Source organism: Trachypithecus francoisi, unplaced genomic scaffold (genome assembly GCF_009764315.1).
Source record: "Trachypithecus francoisi isolate TF-2019V2 unplaced genomic scaffold, Tfra_2.0 Lachesis_group8, whole genome shotgun sequence".
Classification (NCBI taxonomy): Eukaryota; Metazoa; Chordata; class Mammalia; order Primates; family Cercopithecidae; genus Trachypithecus; species Trachypithecus francoisi.
Genome location: NW_022681473.1, coordinates 29,601,269 through 29,615,030, shown reverse-complemented (window position 1 = coordinate 29,615,030; position 13,762 = coordinate 29,601,269). Strand labels below are relative to the sequence as shown.

At 39.8% G+C, this 13,762-nt stretch overlaps 1 protein-coding gene across 15 annotated transcripts in view; it reads left to right on the top strand.

The window, feature by feature from the left end:
• CD44 (CD44 molecule (Indian blood group)) overlaps positions 1–13,762 on the top strand; it is a 93,129-nt gene that overhangs the window by 35,578 nt on the left and 43,789 nt on the right. For all 15 annotated transcript variants that reach the window (XM_033207929.1, XM_033207928.1, XM_033207927.1 and 12 more), the window contains exons 2-4: positions 1,383–1,548; positions 5,020–5,153; positions 11,173–11,241. In XM_033207929.1, the coding sequence (XP_033063820.1) occupies positions 1,383–1,548; positions 5,020–5,153; positions 11,173–11,241 (369 nt within the window). The remainder of the gene's footprint in view (positions 1–1,382; positions 1,549–5,019; positions 5,154–11,172; positions 11,242–13,762) is intronic.

The following is a 13,762-nucleotide window of genomic DNA, read 5'->3' as shown; positions in this document are numbered from 1 at the left end:
TTAGAGATAACAGCTGCAAGCAAGTAACAGGCCCTTGCTTTCTCAGAGCTTTCATTCCAGGAAGGAGAGAAAGAGAGTAACCACACACAACAATAGATGACCATGCTGTTGTGAAGACACAAAAGCCAAATACGTTGAGGGAGAGACTGGTGGTTAGATAAGGGTGTTTAGGGAAGCACTCTAAAGTGAGGTGATGTGGAGTTAAAATTCTGAATGACAAAATAATGAACCACCTATGTGACCATTTGAGGATGGAATATTCCAGACAGAGAAGAAGGCAGATACAAATGTTCTAGGATGCGAAGGAGCTCAGTGTGTCTGAGAGAATTGAAGAGAAGATTTGTGTTTAGAGCAGAGCAAGCTACTTTGAGGTTAGAGAGGGAGCCAGGAGCCAGATTATGTTGGTTTTAGCCATAATAAGAACATATATACTGGGTGTGAACATAAACTGTTGGAGGTTGTAAGCCAGGGAGAGATCACTTGATTGTGGAAAAATGCTCATAAGATTATGTGGAAAAATGACTTTCAAATCTAGAACTGTATATACAGTACCATTTCAATTATGCAAGCATATGTGTGAGTATGTATATGTGTGTATGTGTATATAGATACATACTTTATGTATATATGCATAAAGTACGTGTGTGCTTGTGTGCACGTGTGAATGTGTATACTCAGTAAACAAACTGGAAGAAGATATAGAAAAGTGTTTGCTGTAGTTTTTGTAGTGGTGGATTTATTTTCCTTCATTGCTTTCCTGTGTTTTGTAAGTTTTCCGTAAGTTTATATGACATCAGTAACCAAAATTAAATCATCTGCTTTTTAAAAACTTTGTTGCAGAGCAATCAATGGAGAGAATGTAAGAGTGACACTATTTTACCATGTCTTACCTCAGATTTGAGCTTAATATCATGGTGATTTGGAATGCTGGAGTGAATTTTGAAGGCTCTGGCTAGCAGAGAAGTTTATTTGGCTTTGGTTTTTGGTTTGTTCTTTTTTTTTTTTTTGAGATGGAGTCTCGCTCTATCACCCAGGCTGGAGTGTAGTGGCATGATCTTGGCTCACTGTAACCTCTGCCTCCTGGGTTCAAGTGATCCTCCTGCCTCAGCCTCCTGAGTAGCTGGGACTACAGTTATGTGCCACTACACTCGGCTAATTTTTGTATTTTTAGGAGAGACGGGGTTTTGCCATGTTGACCAAGCTGGTCTCGAACTCCTGTCCTCAGATGATCCACCTCCCTCGGTCTCCCAAAGTGTTGGGATTACAGGCGTGAGCCACTGCACCCGGCCTTATTTGGCTTTTTAAGGAGTCTGTCCCAAAGTGAACTTCTTACTGCCTCCAAATTATGCAAAAGAATCGAACATTTCTATTTCTTTCCATAGATTTGAATATAACCTGCCGCTTTGCGGGTGTATTCCACGTGGAGAAAAATGGTCGCTACAGCATCTCTCGGACGGAGGCCGCTGACCTCTGCAAGGCTTTCAATAGCACCTTGCCCACAATGGCCCAGATGGAGAAAGCTCTGAGCATCGGATTTGAGACCTGCAGGTAACATACCAGCACCCGACCACTGGCGAAAGCTGGCGGCCTGGGACCAGGGAGCTGGGCTTAGAACTCCTCTCCCACAGCTGAATGGACTATTGCCTAAAGAGTCAACCCCACCTATTAGTTTGGCCAAGTCAATTTGGAACCTGTATGACAACTGGAGTTTAAAGTCAGCTAAAGACACCTTTGTGAATCATAGAGCGGGAACCCAGAGGAAGCCATTAGAGCTCTCCTGGCTTTGAAGAAGCTGCAATATCATTGTCAGAACCACAAGGAAACATAAACCAAATAACAGTGTTTAAAATAAATATGTGGCTGGTAGAGTCTTGGCCCTGCAGACTTGGCTCAAAGCAGACCTTTCAAACTACTCTACCTTGCTCTCTCTTCAAAAAAATTTTTTTTGGTTTCTCTTCTATGTTTCTCTGGTTTGAAAAAGTAAATAAAAAGGCATGAAAGCTATTAAGCTATATTATATTAAGTTATATTATTATTGAGAGCCCTGAGAGGGCTCCTACCAGGTATTCTAGAGCTCCATAGAGTCTTCCTCAGACTATGGCTCCAAGCAAGATCATCACAACAGGCAAGCTTTATTTTTTGAATTTCCAATGGTCTTGTGTTAAGCAGTGCACAAGAAGAGCAAGCCATGATGGCAATCGCAGTGAATTGTTTTGGTTTGGTTTGTTTTCATTAGAAGAGGACGAGTAACCTCTACAACTGCTCTAAGCTTCTACCCCAGCCTGCAGGTGTGCTTTTGCAGTGTCTTTAGGTGATACGATTTCCCTTTCTCTGCAACACACACTCACATGCACACAGACTGCTTTTGAAAAGTCAAGCTGCAGAACTCTTGATGGAAACCATGAAGTTTAAGTTAAGTGCTTCTATCCTCCCACACTGATTATAGTCATGCACCCACATTATGAGTGATGGCTGAGACTCTTGCTGAAAGGGAAAAGGAAAATCTTTTGCCTAAAATTGCCCTGTCTGATGTGGTAGCCACTAGCCACATGTGGTGACTTACACTTAAATTAATTAAAATACTAAAATTAAAACTTTAGTTCTTCACTAGCACTAATGACATTTTAAGGGCTCAGTTAGCCACCAATGGCCAGTGGCTACTGTACTGGATGACCCAGGTTAGAGAACATTTCCATCATTGTAGAAAGTTCTATTGAGCAGCACCGCTCTAAAATAAAGAGCAGATATACATAGACATCTGTATGTGTTCAGAGCTAGGTCTGGGGGAATATGAAAGGAGCAGAGAGAGGGAGAAAGCTCTGGTGGCTACTGAACTTATACTGTAGGATGCAATAAAGAAAGGCCAGTTAGCAAATCCATTATTCTATTCCCAAGGCTAGTTGTTTAATTATGGCCCTGACTAGGCCACTGGCCTAAGAAAGTGAATTTAGTAAGCTGAACTTCGACTGTGAAATACAAACAAGGCATACTTGCAAAATATAGAAATGCTCCCATATGCTAAGGACCAGGGGAGTTCTTACAACTGCCACTGGCCAATCATCAAGCACTTAGATGCTGGGAGCCCTACTGCCCACCTGGCCAAACCCTCACTTAACTCTCAAACTACACTGTTGATCAATATTATCACCTCATTTTATGGATGAAGCAACTGAGGCTTAGAGAAGTTACACACACAGTCTGCCCAAAGAGGAGTTGGGATTCTGGTTCTGCTTAGCCTGAACCCAGGACAGGATTTTAATGACCAAGCCCTCCTCAGGGGCTTAAAAGGGGAGGAAAGTATGCTGTCTGGATTTGCTGAATATTCTTTCCTCCTTGTGAACAGTCACTTACTTATGCCACATACACACATGTAAACTTTAATATCCCCAATTTACAGTTAGCATGACACATAAAACCGGTAGGCAACATGAGGTGGCAAAAACTCAGTAATAGCTTACAAAGAGAATGCAATAGATTCTAGAATGTCGGTGTTATCCATACTTGATGACATGATGTGATGGGGGTGAGTTGGCAGGTAGGTTCACCAAGCAGTATTATTTAGAAAAAGAAAAACTGTGCCAAAGAAATCTATCATTTCACCCATAACTGGTATTAAGTATTACAAAACTCATTTCCATAATTTCACTCCAGTAGCTATGAATCAGCTTTCTGCCATAGGACAGATGGCAGAGTCTCATGGGTTAGGATAAAACTGTAACAGCTACTCTCTTTTGTCTACCCCACCCTGACTGGTAGCAACTCTTAGATATATGAAAACTTATTACCATTTAATTGTGCCTGTATCCCCTGCCAAGCTAAAGAGGCTTTGGGGAAACCAGTTTGTCTGTTTAGATGAGAAATTAGTCATGCGAGCTACAATTGCCACATAGATAGGAGTTCTTTGTGCTTGGGAACTGCAGACTCACAGACATTTCCATGGGTCTTGCAGGGTGATGCACTCCATGCTGTTGCCCCTGGCAGGAAAGATGAAAAGCAACAATGGGCATTTTAGCCAGAATTGAATTTTGAAAAACCTGCTGGATTTAGCTTCCTCCTCTCTGCCCTCCTGCTGCGCCACAGCTTCTCTTGCACATGGCATTTTCTCAGCTCACATCTCATTTTTATATTCAGAAAAAATTGTGTTTTTAGCACAATTAAAAAGTAAGCAACTTTTTAGCCACCAGGATGCTGCTAGAAGAGGCTGGGCTTTGTATGTGGTATCTGAAAGGGCCTCCAGCTGTAACACATTCTCAGAGATGCCTTGGCGGGGAGAGAGGGGCTATGCATTTCTCTGGCTGTGCTGCTTCTGGAAAGTTCCTGAGCTACATGAGCTGTTGCTATCTGCTTACTTAATTGCTATGACTCCTATTGTAATGATGGTTAATTGATTCCCACTGGCAATAGAATTATGCCTGCAATGCTCAGGAGGCCGTGTGCTGTGCTGTGTACTTGGCATATGAACAAGGCTTCGTGTTTAGGATTATGGCGTATGGAGTAAGGGGACTCGCAGGAAAAGTTGTGGCTGAGAAAGAAGCAGGGGAATGGGACATGAGACAGGTCTGAAATATGTGCACTGAAATGAAGAAGCACCCCTTCCTATCTATAGAAGTTGGCCATTTTGTGTATTTTCTGGAAAACATGAAAGTAATCCAGAGCCAGGATGAATCTCACATCAAACCTTCTCTCTTCTGTGACTCACGCTTCCTTCTGTTTGTTCAGATAGACTCAACACTGCTGAACACAAATTTTATTTGAAACTAATTATTCCTTTCATGATTTTTTTTAAAGCTCTTTATAGGTCTCTAAATAAAATCACTTTGTTTCTATTAGTCTTGTTGATCTCTTTCCCTCTCTATGCTTTTATTTTTGGATTTCACGTAACTCAGTTGTTGAAACCTCCGATATCCCTTGAGGTGAATTGAGTGAAGAGTTGCACGGCATTAAATGTCATTCAATGGGATATTATGAAATTCCCATCTTAACCTTTTAGGTCAATATCCTCTTGTTTTTCTCTGACAGATACGGGTTCATAGAAGGGCACGTGGTGATTCCCCGGATTCAGCCCAACTCCATCTGCGCAGCAAACAACACAGGGGTGTACATCCTCACGTCCAACACCTCCCAGTATGACACATACTGCTTCAATGCTTCAGGTTGGTTCTCAGGGGGATGTCTGTTGGCATGAGAGGCTTTGGGAGCCTGGTCTTTGGAGCTCAGCTCAAGTGGGGATTCTCGTAGCCTCCATTTACATAACAAATGCTCACTCAATATCTGTACAGCAGAGTCAACATTCCTGTCTCCATGGAGCTTACATGCTAAACTGGGGAGGCAAACAATAAGCAAATAAATATTAAATACCCTTCAGGGTTGTCCAGTCTTTTGCCTTCCCTGGGCCACATTGGGAGAAGAATTGTCTTGGGCCCCACATAAATTACACTAAAACTAACAGTAGCTGATAAGCTAAAAAACAAACAAAAATCACACATAAAAAAATCTCATAATGTTTTAAGAAAGTTTACAGATTTGTGTTGGACCACATTCAAAGTCATCCTGGAGCACCCGTGGCCTGTGAGCCGCTGGTTGGACAAGCTTGCCATCTATGAAATCAGAAAGTGATACAAGTGCTGTAAAAAAGAGAGCAGAGTACAAGGCTAACGAGTGTCAGGGATGCTTTTATTTTCTGAGAAGGTGGTCAGGAAAAGTGCCCCCTGGTCTGTTGTGAGAATATCAGTGCTCAGAGGGGAGAATGCCATGGAATAACGTCAGAGAGCTAAGCAAGGGCCTGCTAACAGGGGGTGATTCATTCTCAGTGTGATGGGAAGTCATTATAGGTTTTGAATAAGGGAGTGACATGAATCTAATGATAGCTTTGGGGTGTAAGTCAAATGTCTTAGCTGAGAGGTATTTATTATATGAGAGGGCTGGAAAAAATTCTTGGAGAGTATATGGTATGCCTTTGACCTTCTTAAATATCCCTTACCCAACAGTTGAGAAAACCAGAGAAGAGGAAACCTAAGTTAAGATGTAGATGCTAGGACACAGGCCAGCCTTTCTCTATGTCTTTGTGACTTTCTGCCTACCATTAACCTAGAAAATTAGGCTTATGAGCCTTATTCAAGTCCTAGCAAAATTAAATAATTCTATGCATCATGAATTTTCAGAATTTTTTGAGAAGAATCAAAATTATAAATGTCAAATATCTGGATGCCACCTGTCAAAAGTCTTACCTCTTAAACTGGGTCTTCTGTTCCCATGGAAGGTTTGAAGTTGTGTGAAGGGAAAGATGAAGCCTTGAGGTAAACTTGGTACATCTTGCTGGAGTGTCAGTTTTCCTCAAAGATGGGAAGGAGATGTTAAATTAGCTGGAAAGGGACTTAAGACATTAACAGCCTGAGATAAACACATATAAATATATATATAAAATCAAGATATCACAGATATATATATACCATATATATCACATATACCATATATATACCATATATATTTATGGTAGTAAAACATAAAAATCTGCATGGATTTTTAAGCTATAAAAAGGACATCAACTTAATTATGAGATCTACCTACTAATAAAAAAATTAAAACAAAAATTAAAATTAATTGTGAGATTACATCAGTGGCTTTAATCTACACCACCCACCCTTTGTTGTGTGAACAGTAGGTATCAGAGTGGAAATTCAGAGAAGAAATCTAGAGTTTAGAACAAAGTATCAGGGCTGGCTAGTTGAAATGGAATGTGTGAAGCCAGTAGATTTTGACAAAAATTTACAGGTCATTAAACCTATGGAGAGACACACAAAACAGGAACAGAAAACTGTATAATGTTTACTCCTCCCTGTTATATGAGTGAAGAACACAAATGGAGTTTGACCAAAGGGAAAGGAGTCCAATTAATGCTAAATAGTACACGACTCATACATACTAAGTTCCCATACCCATGTCTAGCATGTCACTCTAATGATATTATAATGAGAAAACCACATATAAAAAAGCAAGAAATAGACATACAGCAACATGTGGTCTAGCTAGCTCCATCTCAGTGCAACAGGTCAGAGGGAGACATTGGGAAAAGCTTGTGCTTTAGATGAAGAGGTTGGCTCAGTGGGAAAGGGCTGGCATGAAGTTGTACACTCCTGAGTCTCTGGGCACTGCTTATTGCATCTCCCATTGAGTCTTGCTGAATGAATGTATGCAATAAATTATGTAGTTGCATACCCACATTGTCTTACCTGTTTTACAAGTTGGTTTCACTTGCCAAAAGGAACCTCAACTCAAATAGGTAGAAGCTCACACTGTTTTATTGCCTGGCATCGAAGCCATCTAGGCAGGCTGCTACTGAGACTTGTTTCTATCCTTAATTTTGTTCATGAGGTTGGGCCCATCCCTGGAGTTGGGAGCAAGAGCATTGATTGATTTTCTTCTCCTTGGAGGGTTAGTTCAGTTGAAAAGTTTGAGAAGTACAGGGGGTATGTTCCTTACTAAAAGATGAATTAAATAATAAAGCTAGAAGTAATATTTTTCCTTTTGTCTATTTTCCAAATTGACTCAATATTGATAGCTACTTTTGTAAGTTTTTATTTATGTTTAAAGGGAATATTTATTGATCACCTGTATGTGCTCAGTACTGCACTAGGCAAAGATGGGGTAAGAAAGAACTGGAGGCTACATTTCTTGTCTTAAAGGAGTTAACAATCTTGTTGAAGCAATGAGACAAAAAATAAAAAAAATAAAAAAATAAACTGGAGAAGCAGATAAATGTGTTTAAGGATAAATAAATTCTAAATGTCTTGAATTAGAGTCAGATGATAGGGGTATTAAGTGAGCTAAAGATTTTGATAAACTGCCGTATGCAAAGGATTTCATTGCAAGGATTCCTGAATCTAATTTAGCCTGAAAGCTGCTAGCAGGTGGTCCTGTCCTAGTGCTGTGATCCCCCCATAAAACAGCTATAGGGACAAAAGTCAGCTTGATCTTAGTAGATAGCTTCCATAAGCTTAAAGTTTTAGCAATATTTTTAGAAAACATGGCCTGTGGCTAACAAATGAAAATAAGGCAGAACTTGAAAAGACCTTTGTGATTTTTTTCTCCTCATTCTCAGTGGTTGAGGACCAATGTGAGCCTGGTGACTTCTGTGTGAACACAGAACTGACTTGAATTGATTCATTTAAGCTTGCTTTCAGTCAAGTGCCTCATTTTATTTTGAAGGTAGAATTAAAGGGAAGATTCTACATGTATTTGTTTATTCATTTCCTCCTTTATTCAACAACTATTTGAGAATATTTCTGAGATAACTAAAATGTATCCAGCATTGAAGAGGGTGCTTTTCTATCTGGAGATTAGTGGCTAGACTGAATAATTAATATTTCTCTTGGTTATTTTGGTGTGTTGAAGCCAAGGTTTATGAGAATGCCCACCTCAGAGAATTTCTAACAAGTCCTCAGATTCAGGAATACCTCACCAGGTCTAGCTTTCCAAGCAGTACAGAGCTCATTAAATGGAAAGAAAGGCTATCTAATGAGGCCCTGGAATCCGACATGAGAGCATGAGTGTGTTAATTGCACATTTGGGTCACCATCCACTAAGCGTATTTGCCAGATTTGATGTTCTTTATAAAAGTTAAGGTGAATTGGAGCATGAAGGGGGTCCATGTGAACGAATGCTCTAGTAATTTACAAAACTGTCTTAGGGTTTTTGACATCGTGCTCCATTCTATTACAACTTGCTGCCTGGAAATTCCCAGTGTACTGTTACTTGCAGTTATATTTGAAGTTGGGGGAGATTGTTGCATCCCTGGCGTTAAGAAGCCATAATCCAAAGCCTGGTTCCGGGTATGCACAACATACAAATATCAGAAACATCTTATAGGTTGGGTCAGTTTCTGCTGATATTTCCATGAGAAACAAGATAGATACTCTACCAAATCTCCCAGGTTGGTTATATGCCCTTATTTTCAAGTGCAATAATTTTGGAAAATATTTTTGAAAACTGTAAAAAGCTAAATTAATATTAATTATTACGGTCCCCCATGACGTTGTGAATTTCTCACAAGCAGGGACAGAATCATGCTTATCTTCTTTTCTCCTTTTATATGGTCTGGCATATAAGTGTTGAGTAGATGCTTAAAAATAATAAATGAAGAGTTATAGATGTAACTTCCTTTAATTATTTCTTATGGCGTTATCATTTAGGGATAATCTAAATGCTTGACCTGTACATATTTGGAGACCCATTTAGGGGGGTTAACATCTTAGGTGTGTTTACTGGAAGAATAGACCCTCGGGAAATTATATTGGTACTTTTTTCATCCATTTAACACATTTTTATTGCATGTTTATCTGTCCCCATCACGCATAAATGTTCTGGCCAAGACAGATAAATTTATTACTCATCTGTGGAGCTTATATATTTCTAGGGAGGGAGGCAGGTAGCAGGAAGCAGTGATTGAGAGATGTGCCACGAGCAGCCATCAAGTAAGATGAACAAGATAAGTTTATATAGTGGTAAACATGAAGAAGAAATGAGAGCAAGATGCTATGTGATGGCGACAGGTGTGGGGGAGTGATGAAGCAGTTTAGATTGGAGGGTAAGGAATGGCCTTGCCAAGGAGGTGATATTTCTTTTTTAAAAAATCTGAGAAATCTTTTAGAACAGGCTTTGCAAGAATGGCTTTTCCGAAAACTTTCTGTTTTTTCCAATCGAATGTATAAAACTGATAGTTTCACTATGAGGCCAAAGAAATGGGCAGGTTAAGGTTATCCTCTTTTATCTGTGGGAAAAGATGCTCGCATGTACTAGGAAGCAAACAAAACCTGTTTTGTTCAACTTGTGTTTCTATTCACTTTTATGCGCATGCAAAAATTATAGGAGGACACTTAAAATACTTGTGATAGCAGTCTGTCTGCCTGCCTCTCTTCCTCCCTCCCTCTCTCTGTCCATCTATCCATCCGTCTCCACCCATCCATCTCCTTCTTCCCCTTTGCCAGGAGCAATTCTGGGATAAACTAACCTAACAAATAAATTTCCATTTTACATTTACGTATGCACACACACAGTACAAAAACTGTAATGCACAAATGGACTTAATCTTTCTACAGCAGCAAAACCAGTCTAAAGCTCTCTGAGGCTTTAGAGCTCAATTGAAGGTCTAGTCACAGAATAAAGCACTTTGGCATGAATGGAAGGTTGCTTTAGCTACTCTGCAGTCTGCTTTTAAGACACAAGGAATTAAATGCAGGGTGGAAGTTTCAGGGCCTGTTGTCAGGGGGCTTGAGACAGTGCTGCTCAGAGGGCTACCAGTAACATCTGTGGATGATCAGTCAGGTCCAAGATTCAGGTAGAAATCTTTATTCCTAAAGAAAGGGATGAAAGAGCAGAGGATAAATGGAGAACAAGAGGAACAAACCCAGAAATACCAATGGTGAGATATGCCAAAACAGTAACCTTGAAAAATATTGTGGGCACCTAGGCCAAAGGTGGTCAACCTCGGAAGTAACATGCTGAGAAGCTGTCTATACAGAGTAAGCACTTCAAAAGATCAGCTAAATTAATAAATACATTACTACATTAATGAAAGACTAGAGATTCATTTGGTTTTTAATATTTCAACAGTAAATTCTTTGTTATGATTATGTTATTTTAACCTTCAGATTGTCAGGCTGATCATGTTGATAAACATTTGATTGTGTGTCTGTCATGTTTTCTCATCATTTCTGTGGATTGTCCAGATTGTAAATGATTTTCTCATGATAGTTCATACTTTACTTTTAAATTTTTTACAATGTTCCTGCATTACTTTTATAATCACAAATTTAAAAAATCCTCCCTAACGTGTTCGCATTAGAGAAGGAGCCATGTCTATCTCATTTATGATTGTACCCCCAGGCTTCCACAGTGCCTGATATAGAATGTATATTTATTAATGAATGAATTCACGGGGGTGGGGAAATTTCTGGAAATTTCATAAGCTCCAGAAATTTATGAAATCAAGTAAAAATGGAAAACGCATCACAGAAGATAGAGAAATTCCTAGCCAACTTATGGAGTTTTGGAAAAAGAAAATTATTTGGGACAAGTTAAAATAAAACTCCATCCTAACTGACTAATAAAAATGAGGATAGATTTTCCTCATATTTTTAAAGGGTTCTCATCCTTTTTTTTTTTCCTACCCCATAGCTCCACCTAAAGAAGATTGTACATCAGTCACAGACCTGCCCAATGCCTTTGATGGACCAATTACCATAAGTATGTCTCTCTTCTAATCTTAATTAAATTTTCCTATTTTGAGGAAGGGGCTCAGGTGGGTTCTCTATGGTATATTTGAATAGAACATTAGGCCAGGTGTGGTGGCTTACTTCTGTAATCCCAGCACTTTGGGAGGCTGAGGTGGTTGGATCACTTGAGGTCAGAAGTTTGAGACCAGCCTGACCAATATGGCGAAACCTTATCTCTACTAAAAATACAAAAAATTTGCTGGGTGTAGTGACAGGCACCTGTAATCCCAGCTACTCGGGAGGCTGAGGCAGGAGAGTGGCTTGAACCCAGGAGGCAGAGGTTGTAATGAGCTGAGATCGCGCCACTGCACTCCAGCCTGGGCAACAGAGTGAGACTCCATTTCCAAAAAAAAAAGAATATTAGTCATTTCCCTAAGACTGAGGACAATTGGCTTTAATTCAGTGTCCCTTCCCTTTTTTCTGCAATGACTTGAAACTGCTCTCTGGTTTACACTCATGCATTGTTCCTCAAACTTCAGTCATTTGAAAACCACTTTCACATTTTTTTGGTATCTCTATATATACAATGCTAACATTTACTTGATTTTTTTATTTAATTGACCCATTGTTTTCTACTTAAAATGCATTTATTTTTAAAAAGAAATTGCACATGGAAAACTAACATCACATCATAAATAGAAGGCAACCTTAATAACATATTAAAATGTAAGAAAAATTAAATAATGTTCTTAATTTGTAGCTGCCAAAAACTCTAGGTCTGAGTCATGTTCTCTCTTAGAAAGGGGAATTAATAAGTGTCAGGCGTAGGGGCGTTTTGGCCCCAATTAGCAATTTCATGTTTGATGTAATTGAAGTATTGAAAGATAATCATGAAGGATATAAACTTCCTGATATGAGTTTTGACATTATTTATATCACATCCATTTTAAATCATCCTGATATTTGATTATCCACAGATGTATATATTCATGCACTTTTTAAAAATAGACATGGGGGTCTCACTATGTTGTCCAGGCTGGTCTTGAACTCCTGGGCTCAAGCAATCCTCCCTCCTCAACCTCCCAAGTGCCAGGGTTACAGGCATGAGCCACCATGCCTGACCTATTCCAGCATTTTAGAAATCAGAAAATCTGAACCAGAACTTTCAAATATCTTACTGCCTCCGAGCCTCATTTAATGGGAAACAGTACAGTGTTGAGGAGGTCTGATTTCTGCTTCCTCACAGCTGGACACTGACAGTGTGCATGGGCATGATGTTGCAGTGGCAGATAGATGAGAATCTTTGTAGACCATACAAACCCAGCCCCACATTGTTGTGTAAGGAACTGTCCCTGATCTGTGCCTTGCAATAGGAAGGGGAGGCTTCACACCATGATGGCTATGACATGAGATGTGCTGTCTCGGTCAGGCCTGGTTTGAAATCCCAGTTCCTCACCATGTGTGAGATTTTAGAGGAGTGACATAGTTTTTCTGATCCTCAGTTTTCTCATACGTATAATGGAACAACCTATGAGAATTTTCAGGAAATTTGTAAAAGACACTATGTCTAATGTATGCCCAGCCCATAGTAGATATTTAATAAATGCCCTGTTTCTTTGATGCCCACAGTTCTCTTTTGAAGTCCAGACCTGCAAGAGTTTGGTCAACAATATTTCCTTGTCAAATCCTCACCTGCAGAGATTACCAGGGTGATTGACACCTTGATTTTTTTTTCATTTATGTATTATTAATAGTTCCACTTGAGGCTTGGCACAGTGGCTCACTCCTGTAATCCCAGGCCGAGACAGACAGATTACCTGAGGTCAAGACTTCAAGACCAGCCTGGCCAACATGGTGAAACCCCATGTCAACTAAAAATACAAAAATTAGCTGGGTGTGGTGGCGTGCACTTGTAGTCCTAGCTACTTGGGAGGCTGAGGCAGGAGAGCTGCTTGAACCCGGGAGGCAGAGGTTGCAGCATGCCGAGATTGTACCACTGTACCCCAGCCTGGGCAACAGAGTGAAATTCCATCTCAAAAAAATTAAAAAGTTCCATTTGAGCAAGCTAAATAGGTGGCCAAAAAGAACCTTTAGTCCCATCAATGCAATACAGCAGAAAATAATTTCGTCTCACTTGCATAGTGAGTGGCCCAGACTTGAGAGCAGCAAATACTTTTAGGGAAGAATAACGAATGAATCCATTCAGGCTTTTTCTTCTCCAGTTCCTTCTAGTCATTTGCTTGTTGAAACCACAGATGTTGATCTTTGTGTATATCTGTGCTTGTTAATTTCCAGGTTGAATTTCACAGAGAACTGCAAAGGCTCTATCTGTATTTAGACCTGCTGATTTCCTAGCCAGAAGTGGGTGTTTGCACAAGCAGAAAACATTTGCCCCTTAAAAAAGAAAATATAAATCTTCATCAATTTTCAGATGTATCTTCCCTGCTGAGGCTATTAGTCTGCTACTTCAAATCCTTTTTGGAGGAATATATGGAATTAATAGCAACACATTTTATATGTACTTCAGAAGGGAGAGTAGGGAACCAAGTGGG